Here is a 23,546-nt window from a genome sequence, read left to right on the forward strand (position 1 = left end):
CAATGAGCCAGTGAGAGGCTCCCAGAAAGTAATGACTGTACCACTGCTTTATTGCAATACAAAAAGGATACGGTAATCCTGCAAAGTTGCATATCTTTAATAGAAGCTGCTGTCTCTGCTATTTTTTGGATAGTTGTACTTGCAAAAAAGTAAGTTACATAGTCATTACAGTTAATCTTGGTAAAGTGAGGAATAAGCAAATAGTGTGAAGCACAGAATAAGCAGCCACAGATTAAGAACTGGTCATATAAACAAAAGAAGTGATCTAACACATCACAAAAGAAAATGACAATATAAAGTGAAATAATATCATCAGACATGGTAAGATCATGGAAACATAATTTATTAAAATGTACCTGTTCAAATCTTTGACATTTATTTCTACTCATGCTCATATAAAAATATGTCAAAGATAAACTGTATTTAAATATACATCTTTATTAACCAAACAGGATAAAGATGTGAAACAAATACATTTTTCATAATTTTAAGCATTTGTTGAGAAATAAAGAAAAGGAAATACAATTAAGGTGCAAACTTCCTTAGGTGAAATGTTTAAATGCCCACTCAGAAGAGAGTAAGGGCCAGGAGCAGCCATTAATATCCATTAAATAAACCATAAATATTGCTCCATGAATTGCTTATCAACAGAAAAATGAACCAAGTACCAAGAACTTTCACCTACATGAAAATCATTTATTGAAACCAGTGCTTTTCATATACTGTAGCGAGCGTTACTAGGATGATACAAAATCAATAACACAAGAAGGGTGTAACTGGGCATGTCAATCATACTTGCTGAGTTTTAAATCAAATGAAAGGAAATGTGTGCAAGGTATGCAATTTTGGAAATGTCAAACACATTCAAAAAAATAAACTGTAACAGGAATATGTCATTACAAATAGGACAAGCCAATAAGACTAGTTTACTTCACAAGATACACATTTAATTTGGTGTATACACATCATTACAAGAGATAACATTTTCTTGCGTATTGACCGTATGCTAAAGGCACATGATTTCCGATCTTGGTTGTCAAACATTTTAATAGATTGGACTGTATGCTATGATAGTTCCTTGTGCTATTCCTTTGAGGATACATGTGTTAAACCCAGGTAAGGACAATATGCCCATAACTGACAAAACAAAAAGATTGCAAAACAGCATAAGCTGCTGTTAATATTTGCAACTATATGACTGAATGCGATGGCAAAACTTGTACAAATGTGTTTGTTTTGTGCATATGTGTGTGCATGTATGTGCGTGAGAGTAAGAGAGCGAGTGAGCAAGCCAAAGAAAGATGGAAGGTAGGTCAAGGGAGAGTCAGACTGAAAAAGGAAGAGTAAGAGAGGCAAAAAAAGAAAACAGGAGCGACAGTGGCAGAAGAGAGGGAAACAGGGTGATAGAGACAGGAAGATAGAAATTTCATATAGAACCTTTGTGTACGTGTATGAGTGAAAGTACTATATGGAGACATAGATTAGTAGAGTGGTGGATCCTTTTTTCCTTTTTGTTTGCGCATTCAGAAGCTGCCCTGTGGGGCTATATGCCACGTTTCATTATTTCAAATTAGTGAGAGGAAATACAATGGCTTTTTGCATTTACCACATGCTACTTCCTCCATCTGGTGCCCCCCAGCCATTTTGTACAACTTGAAGGAGATGGGGCCTGAAATACTGCAGATTAGATCTGTGGAATGAACCAACAAGCCAGGCTCAGGTCCTCTTTCAGCCTCCGACTGTCAGTTCATTTCAATTTCGATGTTGCGGCTTCAACTGTTCCTGAGCCTGAAAGATCCACCCTGTAGTGGAATAACAGTTTCCAGAAACCACTGTCCTGTTGAAGTTATTAAAGCCAAGGATCCATTTTGTCCACAGTGGATGACCCTCAAATGGGAAGAGGTCGTCCCTTTGACCCTTTTTGAAGTTAATCCACAATTGCCGACATGAGGGCCATGACTGCAATTCCAGAACATAGCAGCAGGATCTGCAAGAGGGAGTGTCTGGAAACAAACAGCAAAAGCATTCCTGTAAAAAGAAACTAGGACAGTCCTCTGTCCTGAAATTCCAACAGTGTTTTATTCTCCTTGTGGCATTAGAGCAGGGGTGTCCAATCTTATCCAAAAAGGGCCAAGGTTTTTGTTCTAGCTCTGCACTATGACACCCGACTCAACTAATTAATTTATAGTCTTCAATCAACACCGTGATGAGTAGAATCAGGTGGCCTAAGGCTAGGCTATAACAAAAACATGCACCCACACTGGCCATTTTCAGATAGGTTCGGACACCCCTGTTTAATAAGACGTGGTGCATGCCTTAACCCTGGCAAAGATGGACTACAGTATGGTGCCATGCATACTTTCTGGAGGGCTGCTATATAGACACAATTATTTACGTTCAGACAAGTGTCAATATATGGCTGAAGTAGGCAGTTACCTGGGGTTGGTTTCCTCCAAAAGATCTGGAACAACACTGACCAGAGCAATATAGAGAAAGCCACCTGATGAGAATGGTAGGATCCAGGCAGTTGAATCTTCTGCAAGGATAAGGAAAGGAAACACAGTAACACCTGGGCACTGCATTGCTTGTTACTAGCCCTGTTATCTCTGCATGATTCATTGCATGCTACAAGCCTTTCTCCACTTCACTCCTAGACTGTATCATTGTCACTAGATGAGCATTACTGTTCACTCTGTGAATTTTAAAAATCTGATATGCCACTGCCACCACCCCTACCCCCAGAAGATTTTATTTTATTTATTGTCTGCCGGGACAGTACAAAAATTAAAAAGGCTCATTCTTCTATCTTAACTTCTAATAGTAAACATGCTGTCCCATATGATGCAATGTTGTCGCCTCCTCAAGTTCATTTGGGTGGGGGACAATTATCTGATGCCTAACTTTGGTAGTATGAATACCGTTAAAGGTCCAGAAAGCTAAAATGAGTGAATTCTTGAATCCTGATTGTCACATCAGTGCCCAACCTCACTAATGGTCTTCTGGCTGAATGGAAGAATCCCTGCAGCAATGCTCCAACATCCAGTATAAAGCCTTCCCAGAAGAGTGTAGTTTGATATAGCAGCAATAGGGTGGAAACTACATATTAATGGCCATCATTTTGGATGAGATGTTGGACATCAGGTGTCCACATACTTTTGGCCATGTAGTATATGTACACTGACTACAGGATATCATGCATATCTAAGTACTATTTATACTTTTCAGATTATTGTTAATTGTTAAACTTTATAACGCCTGCGATGACAAACAACACTGATGGAATGGTCTGTACATTCAGAGTACTAAAGTGCTTATATTAATTTAGAAACGTCAATGTTAAATACAGAATGTTGAAGCGCTGTAAATACACTTTTATTTACCCTTAGTTTATTTTTCAATTTTAATGACAAAATACAGGTATTGACTGAGATAATTGCAGATCCCTGCACCATGCTCCTGGTTTAACCTGAACACCAGCTTGCCTGTAACAAGCTGAAGTTGTGACATATTAGCAAAGAATGACAGAATGTTTAAAAATCCACCATGGAATTTTACATGACTTCTGGAAGGGCTGAATAGCACCAGCTAACAACATTACAGACCGGCGTGTAAAAGATGCCACAAGTGAGGCATCAGTGCAAGTTAACTATACCAAAAAATATTTAAAAATATATACATTAACCCCTTAGCGCACATGCCAAATCTTGCCAATCCTTGCCCATTTAGGGGGTACCCTATTTAAAGCTTTATAACTCCAGATGTGAACACCACAGAGACTTGAAAAATTGCTTAAATGAAGCAAGACATTTGTACAATTTACAATACTAATGCAGATTAGTTTATATTCATAATTTTGGAAGAAATAAAGTGCCACAAATGCATTTGTCTAGACAAAAAAAATCAAAAATGAATTTGCACTTTAGTTTGCAATGAAATACTGAGAGATTGCATATATACAGCATGTTAAACTATACACGGGCTGGATCAAAAACTTCTTGACCACAAGTTCATAAAATCTAAGGGTGGATATGTACAACTACTATAGATGTATGAAGCAAAAACTAAGCAGTGTACCCAGCGTCTCCACATCTATCCAAAATGTCTAAATTATGCATTGCTGTAAATCACAACATAGTCACGTATTTAACTACAAATCAACTGTTTTGACTCAAGAAACTCACTTCTGCATCATTTTCAAGTGGGAATTACTAGCTTTCAGTCAGTACAGTGGTCTAAAATATCTAGGGGTCCAGAAACATATCCAAAATCTCTCCAAAAATGAATAAAATGCTTTTTGTCCATTATAAAGCATACAAATGAGCCCCTTATGAAGGTGTAAGATGAAACATTGCTATCAGATTAAAAAATGTGGTACAGTATTACGGTATGTGTAATAATTAACTCTTGTATGTATTTCTATACTCTGTACTAGAGCCCGACCGATATATCGGTTTGGCCGATATATCGGCCATTATTTGACTTTAACGACATCGGGATCGGCAGTTATGCAGCCGATGTGTCCCGATTTTTAAATAAGTATAATAAACAAAAAAAAAACATTGATTATTTATCTGTACTTGTCTGTTCGAACGTTGTAATTGCTGTTTACTAGAATTATCCAGTAGAGGGAGCTCTAATACAAGTGTGAACTGCAGCAGCTGACGCGCTACTTCTGTAATAAGACGTTTGTCACTCGTGCCTCATCCAATATTCTCCACTGCAAGACTTGTCTGCACAGATTCGATTGCCGCAATAAAGTTATGTTTATTTAGTGAACGTTTTTAATTAAATGCGTCTATACGACCACTATGTTTATCAATCCTCATTATCAAGCGAGCGAGCTAGCTAACATATTTGGTTCACTTTAGCAAGCTAGCTGGCTACCAAGCCTTTATGAAGTGGCAGTGAGCACATATGCAGCGTAGGATCTACATTTCCAGAGGACATCGCTGTATTCTCAAATAAATGACCAGCCAAAATAAAATGGTGATTGAATGCATCACACGTTTGTTTTTTTATCTGAGATAATGATATTAGCTACTATATGATGCTGTGTCAATAGCCAACGCGTTATTGCAAGCGAGTGTGTCATCTAGTCACGCGTCATCGTAGCAAGCTAACCAGACAGTAAAAACGCAGATAAAACACTTCTAATGTGGATCATTTTAAGCCATGTTATCTAGCTTTGTCGTGATAACAGGAGAGAAGGATTGCTGTTGGAGAAGTGAATCAACCAACAGTTAGCGTGGGTAACCTGCACGAAAGCGCATTGTAGTTTTTTCCACCACCGAATTCTTATGGACAAGCCTCACATTACGTATTTCATCCAGTCAATTTAGTTTCATCTAACGTTACACTTGATTCACTCATTAGCTTCGCTAGATAAAGTCTTACTCTTTGAGATCATGTAGTAGGAATAAAATAAGAAAATATAATTCATTTAACTTACTGAGATTAAATAATAAGAAATAATGAGGCTATGTCAACAGCTAATGCGTTATTGCAAGTGAGTGTGTGTCATCTAGTCACGCGTCAGAGCGCAATGTAGTTTTTTTCACCGCCAAATTCTTATGGACAGCGAAGATAGATAAAGTCTTACTCTTTGAGATCATGTAGTAGGAATAAAATAAGAAAATATAATTCATTTAACTTACTGAGATTAAATAATAAGAAATAATGAGGCTATGTCAACAGCTAATGCGTTATTGCAAGTGAGTGTGTGTCATCTAGTCACGCGTCAGAGCGCAATGTAGTTTTTTTCACCGCCAAATTCTTATGGACAGGGAAGATAGATAAAGTTTTACTCTTTGAGATCATGTAGTAGGAATAAAATAAGAAAATATAATTCATTTACTGAGAACAGATACTAAGAAATAATAATAACAAATTAACAACAACAACAACAATAATAATAATATTCATAAAAATACATGTTTGAAACTGGAAAACTGATTTTTTTAAATTAATTTTTTTATAGATGGCTGGAAAAGAGAGGAATAAAAGCAACGTGTGGAGTTATTTTGAATTCACACCACTTGAAGATGGTGTTAATATATATATTTAATTTAATATCATCTTTTACATTTTTTTTATCTATCAAAAAGTTCTTTGTGTGTTTATTTTTATTTATTTGTTTGCTTATAAGTTAAATGTTCCCAAATATAGATAACCTTTGATAAAATATAAGTTTTTCAAATTGATTTGAAAATGTTGCACTTTGACAAAATATTGGTCAAAACATCGGTAATCGGTGGGCTAGGACTCTCCAAAATCGGGATCGGCATTGGACCCAAAACATCGGTCGGGCTCTACACTGTACTCTCGTATGTTTTCTTGTTTGGGGATGGGACGACATGAAAACAATTTTCAAACATCCACCACGTAATGTTCCAACTCTCACGTCATCACTGTTGCATGCTTCACAAAAACTATTACACTATTAACTAACGCTTACATTACAGTGTGAAATATCCACATTATATAATACCACTAACCTATTTAAAGACACTCAATTTCAAAAATAACGTATATAACCGAAATATTTTGAGCAGTAATACTTACATAGCAATGATTAAATCTTATCTATGTTCAGTAGATGGAAACAAAGACAGTAAATCAATGATACTGTTCTATTCACTTCTGTTTTGCTCCAGAAAATGATGTCAGCTAGGTCTATCAGCAAACATATGCCTTAGCTATGCCCAGAAGTCTTCAATAATATTAGTATAATATAGTATTTCCCAAGAAATTACGAAAAATTGTTGACCACGTTTCGTTAGGTGCAACATCTTTTACTGCTACCAAGAAGTGAATGCGTAAGTGAATGCGATAAGAAAATTTTCGGTTACGCGGACCTATAAAACGCTATTCCAAAAGCAAAATTAGATATGCTACACATCGTTAGAAAGCTTATACTCTCACCTACTGAATAAATGAATTGTCAATCATGCCAGCCTGTACTAAAAAGGGTGACAATGCCGTAAACAACACCTGTGGTATTACGCACAGCTATTGTGGAAGGTACCCAGGCGTCACAAATACGCATATATTTCACAAACAGATTGTCCAAAACAATATATGACCACTCAGACTCAAAAGCTACATCTCTATGCGTAAAACCAATGGTAAGGTTGTATATTTATTCAATATTTAGTCCCAGATATTGACTGTAGAATGACATGGTATCATTTTTAAAAACTTTTTTCTTGTTTAATAACAAAAATGTTAATAACTCCCAAGCACTTTGTGTTTGGACCCCTAATAAATAAATGGCCATTGATATTCATTGTACATAAACAAATCTACTAACTAGTGCAAGGAATGGTCCTTGCACTGCCAGAAGGTATTAGAGAGAGACATGGTATCAGCAAGGGAACACTGAAAGGGGACTAGCGGTTGGCCAACCACTACTTAAAATGCTCCTATTTATGTACAAATGCAGCTGCTAATGCAGTAAACAAGGTATAACATGCAACTCTTAAGGTGTCAAACACTGTGATTGTCGATTAACCCAGAGATGTACAAGTTAAAGGGGTTACACGTGATTCCTGCATAGCTGATCTTGCTTTGCGGAAATGCCTTTTTAAGCAAGCTAGGTTCAAGCTGGGGCCCAACCTGCAGTGGCATCTGTGGTGGCAAAGATGTACAAATTCTTCCTAAATGGGCCCTTTAACATGCTTTGCAAAATCAGATTAGGGGAAGAAAGGGCTGATGGGAAGGAAAGTAAGAACTGTGCAGCCCTCGTCTGCAATGGCTCACCTGCTCCTTTGGGCGACTGTGCGCAGAGGGCAAAGCAGGCACCCAGTACCCCGCCCAGGGCAGTGGACAGCTGCATTTTGGCAGCACTCCACCGGTCAAAGCCAGCCCTCAGTAGAATGGCAAAATCCCCGACCTGAAATCCAAAATAATTTGGATATGACACAAATACAGTGGATATGACAGGTTGGATAGTACCGTTACTAATACTATCAATGTTATTAAGCTACTCTTTGATTAAATAAAAAAATGTGGAGGACTGACAAGTTTTTCAGGGTTTGCAGCCATTGCCACTGAAGAAAATGCCTTTTTTACACACACTGTTATATTTTGCATACCTCCACCAGTACAGCTTTTAAGTCAATTTTGCTATACAAAAATTCCTATAGGGAAAACAAATCTACATTTTCACAGCGGTAAGCCTGGGGCATGCAGTTCAAATACAAGTACAACTTATGTGCTTCTCCCTTAATGCTCCTTTAAATTTCTAGTTCTTTCACTTCTGGCAATGTTAACACCAAATAGAACCTAAACTGAATAACAGAAGAATGTGCATAATTTTGTTAGACCTCTTATCAAGGTCAAGCTCAAAGCTTATTGGCCAGTTGTGATTAATAAATTGGAATTCTTGTAACAAATTTTCATTAAAAAAAAATATTCAAAAATATGTAAAGACGTAGTGAAATAAAGATATAGAGTCTGTAAATGTAACTTCAGAGTACAAGATTAAAATGAATAGATAAAAGTGCCATCAGTCATTAAAAAGACACACAGCATTTGGATAAAACTGTTTCTGAACCACCTTGACTGGGTTTTATGGCTGAGAGACAGAAGGGGTCTTTTTTTAAGAGCCTTACTGCAGCACCTGCTAGTATAAATATTCTACTGACTGCAAGCCAGCATCCCAGCTATCTTCTATGCTGTTCCAACAATCTTCTGAATAGCTTTACAGCCTGTGCAATTAAATTACTGCACTAGGCGGTGACGTATCCAGTCAATATGCGCTACTCTGCAATGATAAAGTAAAAAAAAATCTGGAGAAAGTTAAGAAGATGCCGTGCCTTAATTGCAATAGTCTAGTGTTAGGTGGGTAGACTGAACGATTAGTCAAGTTGGTGAGTGCTAAAATTCCACAGTTAAGGTTATGTAGGCTTGAGTGATGCTATGCTTGAGTGAAGCTAGGCTTCATAAAAAGAAGCAGTAGCTATCTTGTAGACTGGCACACATGGCAACAATACAACTGGTAGCCATTATGCGTAAAAAGAAAAATAATAATACAAACGTCGTTGCACACCCCCACTACTGTTTTGGGGCATCCCTTATATGAACATTTAAGATTGGTTGATGATCTCAATCACTACACCACTAATAATCATCCAGTCATAGGGGAATGATTGGCTCTATACTATGCATGATTGACTCTATCCCTGAAATCAATGATAATTTCATTGGTCTTGCGGCTGACATGAAGAGCAAGATTACTGACAGTGCACCACACATTTAAGTCACAAACCTACACACAAATGTTTAGCTACACTGTCATGAGTAAATGAGAGCATATTAACTAAGCACACAGCCCTGGGGGACACCGATTATAAATAAATAAATAAATAAATAAATAAATAAATAAACAAATAAACAAATAAATAAATAAATAATCAGTTCATTCATCATCTGCTTCCTGCTTGTTAAAACAAAAAAAATGCAAGTATAGTGACATGGCTGTATGACAGGTTTGTTGGTAACAGTGTTGACAGCAGGAACAATAATCAATTAATCACAAAAACTATGTTTTAGTGAAATGTTTGCTTTGCTGAAAGCCTCAAAAGACAGAAAAAAAAATTGATCAGTCATAACGATAACATCAGCAACCTCTCCATCAAGGTGAATCAGCACACATCATAGACAACTACTACAGCCCTGTATATAGCCGCGTTTCCACCAAAATTACCTGGAACTTTCAGTCCCAGGAACTACTTTACCAGGAACTAAAAGGTTCCTTCAGCCAATGGTTGTCTGCGTTTCCACCGGGGTCTAAAGTCCCGCGAAGATTAGGCAAATTAGCCCACTGACGTATGAAAAAGCGACGTTGTCGTCGGTCCATCTGTCATATGATTTCTTCTGTAACCCCATACTACCACCAAAGTAGCCTACATTATTTTCTAATAACCGGGACAGCCCGGAGGGGTTTATTCCACTTATATACAACGGGTTACCAACAATGACTATATATGGTTACTTTTGTATTTATTGATTTTTATCGATTTAATCACATGGAATTTAAATATTCTTCTGCAGCCGTTTGGGCATATTTTACCGTTGTCAAGCAAAACTGTCGTTGGTAGTTGAACTTGGACCGTTATGCAACAAATAGGATATAACAGACCAATAGTCAGATTGTAACTGTTTTATATATCCTCTCAAACACATTCATTATGTTTTTATGCGAACATTCGCTTTCATGTCTTGACATCCAAAGCGACAGAATGCATTCACATTTCCAATATAACTGGCAACAACAGCAGAAAACATGCACACGTTGTAAACAATTTGCTGTTTGATTACTTTCTCATCATCAATTCTATATAGGCTAATCGCAAAATGACAAGAATAGAACGAAAACTCGGACTTGCGTGAAAATTTAAATTAGTATTGGTACAGCCACCGTTTGTTTTCCTTCGAAGTTACTGCTAGCCGAGCAGCGAAGTGTGCCCTCCAGATGCGAACGATGCACCATAAATTAGTCCATAGTCTTCCTGGTCTTTTTGTGGAATTGAAGAATGGCAGAGTAAAATTACGGCAGTCTGAAAAAGCTAAAGGTACGATTACTAGAATTAACCTGTTATTTTACCCTGACAAAAAGTGCGGAAGGTGATTTCCAGTTTGCTTTTACTGTATCACCAATGTGAATTACGCAGAACTACCGCATACCTCACATAACTGTATCAAACGTTTAGAGTCAATTACAACGGGCTAACAAAGAAAATCCGGAAGAAAATATTCAGCAACCGAATTAATCCGTTTGAATGTTTTAGTACGTAATATGCTGTCCCAGCACGAATGCTTAGCATTTTATAAAACGAATACTAAAGCAAGAAGCAAGAACAGAAGAGCACACGTTATAATTCCAAGACGTTGGCAGGCTATAACCAAAAGTAGGCTACTGCGCCGCATAACATACAAGTTTGATTTGAAGTTATTATGAAAATAAATCGGTTTGCGCCTGCATATTTTTAAACATGGCGCCTGAAGATAGACACAAAAAAATGCTGCGAGTACTCGACCAGTCAGAAATGTTCAGCGCTGCAAGCTCCACCCAAAAGGTTCCTGTACTTTCGGAAAGTACTACCCCCTGAGCAGGAACCTTTTGGGGGGTAAAACAAAGCCCCCGGAACTAAATTTAGACCCTAGTTCCTGCGGTGGAAACGCACTGAGTTCCTCAAAAGGTTCCTAGTTCCGGGGTATAGTTCCTGCGGTGGAAAGTCTACTGTAGATCAATCAACATGTACTCACCTCTGGGTAGACTGCTTAAGACCAATTTAACACAATTTAAACATACAAAACAAATTGTGAAAGAGAATTTATTAGCCAATGTTCGTCGTTAGCGCTAGCTGCCCGTATCAAATTAGTTATGACAGCTAGCTAGCTAGGGATGATAGTTGCCACAAAGATCCTACTAAAAAGATAATGCTAGTCACCACAGCTGTAATTATTTAGATAACAGATAGCAAAGACAATGCAATACCTAAGATTAATAGAACTGGATAGATACATGGTTTCACTCTTGCTTTACTGGATCCGACACGTTATCATCGACTGCTTGCCACTTCAGACAGTCAGTGAATGACTGACTGCCCATCTGCTGTCTGTGTTCACTAGACATAACGGCCTCCTGTTGTTTTCATGTCATGTTCGTTTAGAACTTTTGAACAATAGAATTATTCAAATTACCTTTGTGTCTCCCCATGTTAAGTCTATCAACAATTCATTGTCAAAATTTTGAAATTTCGAAGTCTCATTCAAATTCAATAAAGTCTACAGCCATGGAAGTATAAAAAAACATGCAGGTCTCAAAATGATTGACAAAATAAGTGGTGCTGTGTCAGGATCTGCTGGATTTAAATTCAGCTATGTTTTCGCAAAATAGTTAATGGTGATTACTGTCCACCAGAGAACTGGCTACCGCGCTCAGTGTAATGAATAACATTCTTTAAATGTTCCAAACCAGTGTGTCGGGCCAAGAAAATAGTGTCATCAACAGATAAATTAGAATGGTAACTGATATGGACCTACAATTTCTGGAATGTTACATTTTAAGGCATTTCATTATTACATACGAGAGCCACTGGGTAGTAATCTTTTAAGCACATCGCCTTGGATTTCTTTGGCAGTGGCACAATGGAACCTTGGTAAATTTAGGAACAACAGACAAACTCAATGATATATTATCAGCAAAAACAGGTGCTAGTTGATCAGAGAATAATTACGAACATGGGCCACACCGTCTGGCCACACGCCAGTCCCTTTACGAGCTTTCCCCTTCTAAACGGCTTCACTCATGTCAGCCTCACAGTACCCAAACAAGAGTGTCCTCTGAATTGCGTCCAGGACATAAATGCAGTCTGTAGTTACCTTTCAAGAGACGTCCCGGCATTTACTCACCTCGTGAGGAATTTCGTGGAGGAGAATGGCAAAGGTTGTTAGGAAACCTACCTGGCAGGGTAAGATGGAGAGAAACCAAATCAGCGTCGATTTATATGGGATCTGTCCCAGCCAGACACAACGTTGCCATGGCAACAGTTGACGAAAGGGCAGACTCAAAGCGCGTCTCGTGTCCCAGTGAGTCTGTGTACTTAACCGTAACCAAGGGAAGGTGATGCATCAATCCCCCTCTTCTCCATGGTGCTGCACACTATTTCCAGCAACGGTGGCTGCCATGGCAAGTTTGTGTCCAACATTGATCAACACAACACCAACGTCAGGCCCCATCTGGTGCAACGCATATAAGATGGCAAATTATCTTTATTACCCATATAATGCATTCCCTGGGCATTTGTGCGGTTTGCCTGCAGCTTGAAAAAATAGCGTATCTCTACGTATCTCTATATTCACTGCTCAAGCGTCCAGCGTTACAGTCCTGCCGTAACTTTCCAGCCCCATTGCCACCATTGAATGAGAAGATAAAACAGCCCATTGATATTAATAAATAAGTCTGACCTCCAACATTTCACAACCCCAAGTCACTTATAGAACTTTGACCATGACTTGTTAGGTTAATAATAATCCCAACCCTAACTTATTCCCACCCCACTACACCACCACCATACATAATATCACCAATACCACCATAAGCTTATTCACATGCACACGTATGTAGGTGTATGTTGGCATATGAATATGTATATGTATGTATGTATGTGTGAATATATATATCTATGTATATGTGTACGCATGGATTATGTATATATGTATGTGCACTTAAGTATCTACATGTATTCCTTATTATGTTCTCTTTTTCAAAACAACACTTATTAGCCCCAAATGGGGGGAAATATTAAAATAAATGAATAAATAAAACCACTGGAATGAGAGAGCAGAGTGGAGGGCACAGATTTAAAAAAATAATAATAATTTTAAAAAAACAAATGAGCAGATAAGGTAGTGAGAACATGACTTGTGCTCAGCTTTCCATGAGCATGAGACTGATCCAAGCAGAGCCTGTTCTTTTACATCCTCCGGCATCACTTACTTTTCTGCTAACCAGGAAGCTGCCAGTCACTGCCAGTCCATGAGTGAAGTTGTCAATGCAGTTTGCCAGGAGGTTCAAATATCCACTGGTCTGCCAACATCAATCAATCATATCAGTCAACATTTACAAACATCTATGCATGTACATTTTTTTTTTTGTGAAGTTCTTTTTATTCACATTCTTATATTTCCATAAGAATACATAAACGTGGGAGTGGTTGGTGGGTGAAAAAAATAAATAGACAGCATCACACATGATCACTACAAAGCAGAAATATGGCAATGTTATAATGAAAAGCATCATTTTAAAAGGTTCCTATTAACATGCTTGCATGACATGTCGTTAATGTGTTAATACAAGCTTGGTGTAACATTGCTGTGCACTTCTCCAAGACGCACATATCTCAATAATAATGTAACAAAGCATATGTCCATGAAAACCCAGGGTCTACCCAACCCTTCAAGATTCTTGACAGCAGCCAATCCCACCAAAAAAGCATGCATTTTTTGTTTATTGCGTACAATATTCGAATCAACAATCCAGGAAACATAGGAATCTGCACATTCAGAATATCTGCAAGTGTCAATACCACATCATTTTTGAAAATTGTTTGTTGGTACACACTCCCACCATATATGTAGGTATGTACCAACTGCTCCTGATGAACAATTTTTACCAAGATATGTGTCCAATATTTTTATTCAAAATCTACGGTAGGGAGTAATATAGAATCTGTGCACCAACTTTAAATGAAACAATAAATTTGGTAAACCAGATTTTTGGAGGACTTAAAAATATTGCCTCAGATTGAACCCCAGTCTACAATAACACCCAAGTTCTCTGCTCCAAATAGAAGAAAAGGTTAGAGCATTAATGTCATGATTTACAAGCTTGTTATACCAGGATGAAACAAGGCCTGGAGTGGAATCTAGGGAATAAAGTTACTGTGGATGTGTTGGGAGGGTCCTATTCCATGGAACTCCACATGTATGGAGGGCTGCGGGGATCCCAAGATACAGAAAATATGAAAAATCTGGAATTTAGTAGATTTCCTTAGTATTCTGGAACATACCCAGACCTCATCAAAAATAGCACTCAATACATGCACGTTCCTGCTAATACATGGGGGTAAATATAAATAGGGGTGACCTATCTGCACCAGAGAGCTAATTTCCACACTTGTGTAAGTCATTCTATAAATTCTGGAATACAAAATTGGCCATTACATTGCATCTTCTTTTAAAGCATGGTTTCATCTTAAATGTACCCCCATTCTTTTCCTCTTAAAATGCACAAATTAGTTGTGATCTCATAAAAATAACAGTGTAGGATATGTGTAATGCTTAGATTTTGGCCTTAGAGAGGGAAACAGTGAATAAGAATGTGGCCTGGCCTCCCCATCACAAGCATCAAAGCAAATGTGATTGGGGCAATTTTAAATTCCACTGATACCCTAATCTAGGCTGACAATCTATGGGTCTCACCTCCTCAGAAGAGACAAACCATATGACACAGGACACCATATGGGGGGTTGGAGACCCTATATGCCTAACATTTCCCATTACTTTTAGTTTGAATGCAATCTTTAGGTAGGCCAGTCATTGCCATAAATTAATCTGACCCCCCTTCCCTTCTCTCCTAAACCTTAAGCCAGCATCACCCAATCAGGGCAAACATCCTCAAGTCATGCTGGGTAAGGTATTTAAGATGGCTATAGGAGAAAGTTGTGTGTTGTGTTTGGTTTCAGATCCTGGAAGAAGAAGAGTTATCCTCTTTTAATTTTGGTGGTGGTTCCTTGGTTGTGTGCTTGTAGCTGGTTTCCTTTCATCCTGTGGCGCTTATACTGGAAGTGGGTGATACTTTGGCAAGGTCTGGCTTATCCCTCTCTCTAGTGAACTTTGATTTCTTGGTGTATTGTTTTTTATGTGATGTAAGGTATGTAATATCAGTGGTGTGTTGTGTGTAGAAATAAAGGATGGATAAAAAAATTAAAAAAAAATTAAAAACTCTCTTTCTCTCTCTTATGCAGAGCGATGTACAACAAAGTGTATAAACATAACCAGGAACACAGTCCAGAAACACCTAGAGAAAGTTACCGCCAAGGTGGCAGGGTAACAGACCGCATAGATTCAACTTGGCCCTGAGCGTTCAACTGCATATATCTACTTAACCCATATACGAGAACAGCACAACGCAGTTATGCAAAAATAAAGCCAGGTTATTCTAGATCAGTTGTTTAATGTTTTGTAATTCTTCTGTTGTAATTTATAAGTGCCTCACATTCATAAGAGAATGCATGTTTTCAATTGCATTTATATAATTGACTGCTTCTATAGTTGAATTCAATTATTAATCTTAAAACCTGGCACAGGGCTGAATTTGATTGTTGGTTGATCACCACGTTCTTTCTTGAGACTGACCGATCAGCGAATGTTGACGAAATTTAATTGATAATTCTCATTTTCAAATAAAATGTATTAGATTAAAATAAGCATACAAATATATTTTACTTTAGGTTAAGTGGAGGGTTTCTGCTGACTGTCACAATGTTATGTATCAGAATCGATACTGAACATATTTAACAAGGCAGTTGACATGTAAACGCTAGAATTCGGAGAAAATAAACATATTCTTAATTAATCCTTACTTGCCCGACAACAGCACAAATAACAGCAACTGCTTTAGTCATATGTGAAGGCCAGCATGATCAACAATGCAAACTTTTTGTCATCTCAGGTTGGCAATTTTAAGATGCAGCAGGGTTGAACTTGAAAAATCTACTTTAATCAATATTTTGTTAACAGGGCAGGCTAATAAAATACACAATTATTCATTCTACTCACCTTAATTTTCCCCGTCTCTTGATGTGAAGGGATCTTTGGTTTTTCAGTCGAGTGACCATTGCTGCAGGCCAGCCACATCTCTTGAGGACTGCTCATCTGTCCACAGCTGGTCTTTGAATGTGTATTTACTACTGTGCATGCAGAGATCTAGGGGGTGGGATAGAGACAGGGAAAGATATCACCACATTTGCGTGAGCATTGGTTATACAATATTTTTGTCATGTTCATTTGCAATTTCAAACCAGTAGCTACTATTTGTAGCTTTTCAAATTTTATATTTAGGGTAATCTTCACCAAACTGTTAGCCAATGTAATAAAACCAACTGAATACATTCACAGCCAAATACTGTGCTACTAAACTGAGCTGTGAAAGTATGTTTACATTGTTTTTATATTGTTCAGAATTGCTTGCAGACCATAGCTAGGATAGCACAAAAAATGAATACACACAAAACTACACATACATGAACACAGCTGCGTAGATTTTAATGTAAAAACAGACCATTTTTGAATGTTGATGCAATTCATAGTATTAGTACATTGTAATGTGTACATATTACATTAATTTACCAAACATTCTTACAAAGAGCAAGTATACATGCAACATATGACACCGTCGTAGATGTTCATTAAAAACAAACTACCGTAGAAAATGCAACATCTACTTGCAGTTTGTAAATGCAGTTTCACACCCGTCAATAGAACAGTCAATCCATAACTGAGGTTTGAATCTCTGATGCTTTACAGTAAATTTACTTCAGCGTGACAAGTAATAGCTTATGTCATCTCAAGATTCTGCTACAGGAAAAAGATGATAACCAAAAGTTGCTTGATGATTATTTTTCTGTAAAAAGCAAATATGAAACATGTATTACTTTGATTTTTCAAACATGATGCCAGGGTATTCCAAATACTGAAGCTATGTATATTATTTTCATTTTTATATTTTAGGCATTTAGCAGATGTATGTACATCCACACAATCTGTACATACAATCCATGTTTAGTATTTACTGAAGGCTAAGTACCTTGCTCATAGGTACAACGGCAGTACCTTACCTGGGACCCAAAGCTATTTGTGCAAGGAGGCCAAAGTTTATGCTGCTGCTACTCCTTTGTTTCACTTTAAAGAATGACTCATGTACTCATGTACTTTGTCAATACAACTGACCAAAAAGATACAGATTGTTGTACTGCATTAAATATATACTAGATAAAATACTTATATAAGGTTATGTACTCATATAAAGTTATGTTTTTCAACTTAGTGAATATGTAATTGTACATACGTTTATGAGGCTGTATGCTCTTCTTTATGTTATCGTAATTATGGAAGATTTAATCAAACACAACATTCTACTGGTGACGGATTATTCCTGATAGAGAGAGCATCCTTGTCATTTACCCTGAAATACACAGAGACCTCATTGTCAATTCACACCTACTGTCAATTCTAAATACTTTTGATTCAACACAGTTGTGCCACTGTTAGATCTGAATTTAGACATCTTATGGTGATGTAGATGTCTCAAGATGAACAGAAATTTGCTTTAATAAATAAAAATGTAGATGATTCATTGTCATTAAAAAATGACATAGCCCAGGTGGGCACAGCTATTGCATCCTTGAGAAAGGCGTTTACTCTGAATTGCTTCAATAAATATCTATAAGTATAAATGACAGTATCTACAAAGAATGTAAGCCATACAAATTGCTCTGGATTACGAGCATCTTCTAAATGTCTAAAATGTAAATACAGACATGGTATAGAGGGTCCAAGAAACCACCTTCAAAGGCAAATGCATCCATTTCCTTTTCTCCAGTGGCACCAAGGCCACAGCATATGCTGAGAGCTGGGCTTTGTTTGTTCTCTACTGTAAACGATTACTTCTTTTACTTCTGTCCTTTTAGCTGTTTTTTTCTCGTGTAACACCTGAGAGTATAAGTTGGAACATTACCTTTATTATCATTAACAACAATTACAATTTATTAAAATCCAGTAAAATAACAGGAATACACACACACACACTCACGCACGGACACACGCACATGCACACACTGCATATATATGGTGAGTGCCATAGTGTCTAGGTTTGTAATCAAAATATTTATAATATGGTCAGAGTGTCATAATGTTTAGAACAAATAGCGTCACAGGTATTTCTGATGATTCAGGTGTGTTCAATTGCTTCCTTAGTACAGGTATAAGAGAACTTTCAGTATCTAGTCTTGATTCTAGGCTTTTGATTGCCTTTGGAGTCTGTTACTGGTGTTTGTCAACATAAAGACCAGTGATGTTCCAATGAAAGGCAAGGAAGCCATTACGAGACTGAGAAATAATGGTTTAAAAAAATTTAAATAAATTTTTAAAAAACAGTCGGAGACATGGGCTAAACCTTAGGCTTACCCAAATCAACTGTTTGGAATATTATTAAGAATAAAGAGAGCACTGGTGAGCTCAGAAATCATAGTAAGCCAAGGAAGACCTCTGCGGAGAATATAATGAATTTGAAGGCATTGGTTGAACTTCAGCAGATAAGATGCTTCAGTACACTTCAGAATTCATTCTGTTACTGCTGGTACATCAGGAGGTACATCATCAATTTGGCGCATTTTCAACTATTTTATCCAATGGTGAAAGCAGATGTTTGATGCTGTTTGTTTATTCCGCCACCTGGTGGTCACTGTTCAACATTTCATCACCACTAAAGACAAAAACAAAAAAGAAAAACTATAAAACAATTTTTTTTAAAACAACAACGCAAATATGTTGTCCTTCTTTTACTGAAACCCCCTCATTTACATATTGGACTGGTGATTATTATCCCCTCATGTTGCTCTTATTGTGGCTGAGAATTTATACACACACATGCATGTCTGCGAAATACTAATGGAAAATTGTTCACACAAATATGTCCTTTGACTTGAAAGCAATCACAGCAATTTATTCACACTTCCCATTCTCATGATTAAATCCTGCAGATAAATCCTGCAGTCTCGTTTAATTTAACCACAAAGAGATTTGCTCCGAGATAAAAATATGACTTGAGGAAGCATAATTTTATTTATCAGTAGCACTAGGAGTGAGTATACTCATTTTTGTACTTGTCTTAAATCAGTTGAGTAAGTACCAAAAGGTTAACAGTGTTTTTATTCAAATATACAGACATATAAAAATGCCTTTTAAAGCCATTTAACAGCAAGAGAAAGGCTGCTTTATATTTTAAAAGGCTGCTTTTTATTTTTGTATGACTTTGTAATACAGCAAGGAAAAAGGGGTTTATTCATGTGACTCAGAAATTCTGTATTAAGATGGGAAAAGGGGAAGTGCTACGATCCAGAAGGTTTGACATTTCTTTAAATAACTGGTCCAAGAATTACTCAGCCACATGATTATATGGATCAACAACTACAATCATTAAGGGCTGGACACAAACCAGAACCAGCTGGGATCACAACCACAAGGACCGCAGGTACCACACCTTCTACAGCACAAATCTTGAATGTCAAAGGGACAAACGCTCTTCAGTGGAGGCAAGACAGACTCCCCCGCCCCTAAAACATAATTTTCCTGAATGATCCAATGATTACAACACTACTGATAAGGTACAAACAATTTCATACTAAGCCATATGTTGCTCAATGCTGGCTGTATCTACATGCTTAATCATCCTGCATTCTAATGAATGTTACATAAAAAATGAACTGACAAGGGCACATTGGTTGCAGGAAGAGGGATGCACAAACAAACACTTCTTGTAGTGTTCCTTCAAGGAGAATACTATTTTCTGTAGGCTATTTATGTTTCCAGGGTAGCCCAGTCATGGCAAAAATAAAAAAAAATGAATAATAAGAAAACTCAGAGACAGTGCACAAGTATTTGCGATCGCATTTTGCAATACACACATGCACACAAACACATACGCGTACACATGCACACACACGTACGCATACACACACACAAACACACACACAGATGGCACAATACAGTTTCATGCGTATGAGCTAGATCACATGTCATTTTTGGAGGAGTGCCATCCTGAAAACATTATACATTTAAAATCATGTCTTAGCTACAACAGATTCATAAAATAACAATAAGGCATGTGTGGTTTGGACTTCCCAGATAAAGCACATACGCATAAATAGCATAAACAGGGCCGTTGCTTGGAATTCTGGGCCCCCTGAAAGAATATTGGTGTGGGCCCACGCCCCCCGCCTTTTCATCGCCAAAGATCAATTTTACACAACTTTTTTCTTATACTATGTATTACCATTTTTTCTTTATTTTTCTGTTCCTCTATGTTCTTGACAGTGCCTGATGCAATACACCCAATTAGTTTTCTTTTTCTCAATTAACCACTCAACAAAGAGTCACTGGGTATTATTATGTAAAAATCAAGCACCTGGTGCAACACACCCAAACTCACATTATACTGGCTCAAGATGCTCCACAGGGTGGAGCTGTTAGTACTCAAATCACCAAGGTAGGCAGCTATGTAACATCTCTATTAGAATGTCTTGCAAAATAAAAAGAGAGAACATAATAGGCTACTTTCTTGTAAAATGTATTGTCAAATCTGGCTTGACTGACAATTAATTTATTCAGTAAGTGAGAGTATAAGGTTATACACTTTGTTGTACGTCGCTATGGATAAGAGCGTCTGCCAAATGCCTGTAATGTAATGTAATGTATAAGCTTTCTAACAATGTATAACATGTCTAATTTTGCTTTTGGAATCACGTTTTTATATGGTCAGCGTAACCAAAACTTTTCTTATCATCGCATTCACTTACTCGCATTCACTCTGTGATAGCAGTAAAAGACACTGCACCTAACGAAACGTGGTCAACAATTTTTCGTAATTTCTTGGGAAATACTATTATTATTGAAGACTTCTGCTAAGTCTGCATAGCTAAGGCATAGGTTTGCTGATAGACCTAGCTGACATCGTTTTCTGGAACAAAACAGAAGCGAATAGAACAGTATCATTGATTTACTGTCTCTGTCTCCATCTACTGAACATAGATAAGACTTAATCACTGCTATCTAAGTATTACTGTTCAAAATATTTTGGTTATACACATTATTTTTGAAATTGAGAGTCTTTAAATAGGTTAGTGGTATTATATAATGTGTATATTTCACAATGTAATGTAAGCGTTAGTAGTGTAATCGTTTTTGTGATGCATTCAGCAGTGATGAGGAGAGTGTTGGAACATTGCCAAATCGCGGTGGACGGTTGAAAATTGTTTTCATATCGTTCCATTTCTATACAAGAAAACATATGAGAGTACATACAAGAGTTAATTATTACACATTTAGGTACTGTACAGCATTGTGTGACAATATTTTTGCATTATTTTTAAATCTTATATCAATGTTTCAACTTAAACCTTCACAAGGGGCTCATCTATATGCATTACAATGGACAAAAAGCATTACATTCCTTTTTGGAGAGATTTTGGGTATGTTTCTAGCTATTTTAGACCACCGTACTGACAGAAAGCTTGTAATTACCACTTGAAAATGATGCGACAGTTTCTTGAGTAAAAACGGTTGGCTAAGCCGTACCCACAGGGCACCTGTACAGCTAGCTTAATACTCTCACCTTTCTTCGGAAAAAAAAAAAAATATTCTGGGCTCCTGATCTGCTCCTGGCCTCTCTTTCCTTCTTCTCCACTCTTTTTCGGCGTCCCGATTTACGTTTCTGTTTCGGCAGTGCGCTTCTCTATTAATAACCTGTTGGCTGATGCTGCAGTTCAGGAGCAATAACGTTACGCGCAAATTCTCAGAAGAGGAGGGAACCATGGACCTAACCATTTTTTTAAAGAAGGGGGTTATTGCTCAGAAAACAGAAACTTTTTTCATCAATATTGCATGATCTTATGGCTTTGTTTTAACTCTTATGCATTAGTATGAATATTAGTTAGGTCTATGCATAATAATTTAGTCATAGAAAGGGGGGCCTACATAATAGGCTACTGGGGTTTTTGTGGGCCCCCCCAAGGGCTGTAGGCCCCTACAATTCTCATCACCATTCACCCCTAAATGACAGCCCTGAGCATAAAGTCAAAAGAACTGGGATAAGCTGTAATCTTAGGCCAAACATGGCTATTAAAATGTATGGCAAAAACAGATAGTGGGTGGAGTGGGTATTTTTCCAGATGTCAAATATTCATCGGGTTAAGTTGAGAACACAGGCCAGCCACTGACTTCGATCTGTCTATTGCAGCAGGAGCTTGAATACTGGCTCTATAAATAGCCCTCAAGGGTATGAATCTGGATGCCTATATTCATCAACACCTGGACACTGGTGCGAGACACAGGCTCATTTCACCATTCTATCGAAGCTAAGTTGCCTTTCAGTCGTTCAGGGCCTCTGATGGGAGCAGGCGAGATTTATGATGTTAGGCGTGAACATTTTTAAAGAAACACTATCCTTTTCAAACAAAGAGGTCACACAAGGTAAACATTGGGTTGTGACTGGTCCGTAACAAAGCACATCACTGTTGACAAACTACATTGCAGTGGGAGGGTCCAGAGATTTGTTAATATTTATCGCTGTGTTTGGTCTGGGAAGTTCAAACAAATTTGTTGTCAATTCCAGCAAACGGTAGCTCTTATTTTGCTTTTAGCCACCCACTTAATATATTGTTCTGTTTTAATCAGAGACACCAACAACATAATTTAGTCTGGTGAAGAACTATAAAAGAAGTTTGCCTGCTGTGGGAGCAGGTTTATTTTGGTTTCCTAAATTAACCTGCTCCCTTTAACCTATTTAGGTTTCCCCTTTGATACTTTGTTGGGAAAATGCCTCCCTGGCCCACCCGCCAAAAATAAAATAAACTACACTTCCTGCGTGCACACACTAATTCACTGGGCTTTTACAGATGCCTCTTTAATGGTCTAGCAAACATATATGGACACGGTGCAAAGCAGTGCTTCCATTTCCGTAAATGTTTTTATTTGGCAGCTGTAATCTTCAAAGTCTAAACTTAATATTCTAAACTAATATCCACTGCAAATCTCAGCTAATATAATATAACAAAATACAGCTTGCTGGTCTGTGAAAAAGAATGAGAGAGGTTTAGTATCCACGGAGGGAATTTGAAGGTACCCTAATCTAAAGTGTGTCTGACATGTAAAGATACTCCGAGCAAAGCCAAACAAGTCATGGCAGGCTGGTTTTTGAATGC

At 37.5% G+C, this 23,546-nt stretch overlaps 1 protein-coding gene across 1 annotated transcript in view; it reads right to left on the bottom strand.

The window, feature by feature from the left end:
• Window positions 1–322: 322 nt before the first annotated feature.
• The window catches only part of slc39a13 (solute carrier family 39 member 13), a 35,292-nt gene continuing 12,068 nt past the window's right edge, over window positions 323–23,546 (bottom strand). Inside the window, exons 5-10 of the mRNA XM_064335728.1 lie at window positions 16,348–16,494; window positions 13,505–13,594; window positions 12,418–12,468; window positions 7,759–7,891; window positions 2,437–2,536; window positions 323–2,003 (exon numbers count right to left, since the gene is read on the bottom strand). Of these exons, the coding sequence (XP_064191798.1) occupies window positions 1,928–2,003; window positions 2,437–2,536; window positions 7,759–7,891; window positions 12,418–12,468; window positions 13,505–13,594; window positions 16,348–16,494 (597 nt within the window). The 3' untranslated portion in view covers window positions 323–1,927. The remainder of the gene's footprint in view (window positions 2,004–2,436; window positions 2,537–7,758; window positions 7,892–12,417; window positions 12,469–13,504; window positions 13,595–16,347; window positions 16,495–23,546) is intronic.

The sequence above is a fragment of the Anguilla rostrata genome, chromosome 5 (genome assembly GCF_018555375.3).
Source record: "Anguilla rostrata isolate EN2019 chromosome 5, ASM1855537v3, whole genome shotgun sequence".
NCBI classification, from domain to species: domain Eukaryota; kingdom Metazoa; phylum Chordata; class Actinopteri; order Anguilliformes; family Anguillidae; genus Anguilla; species Anguilla rostrata.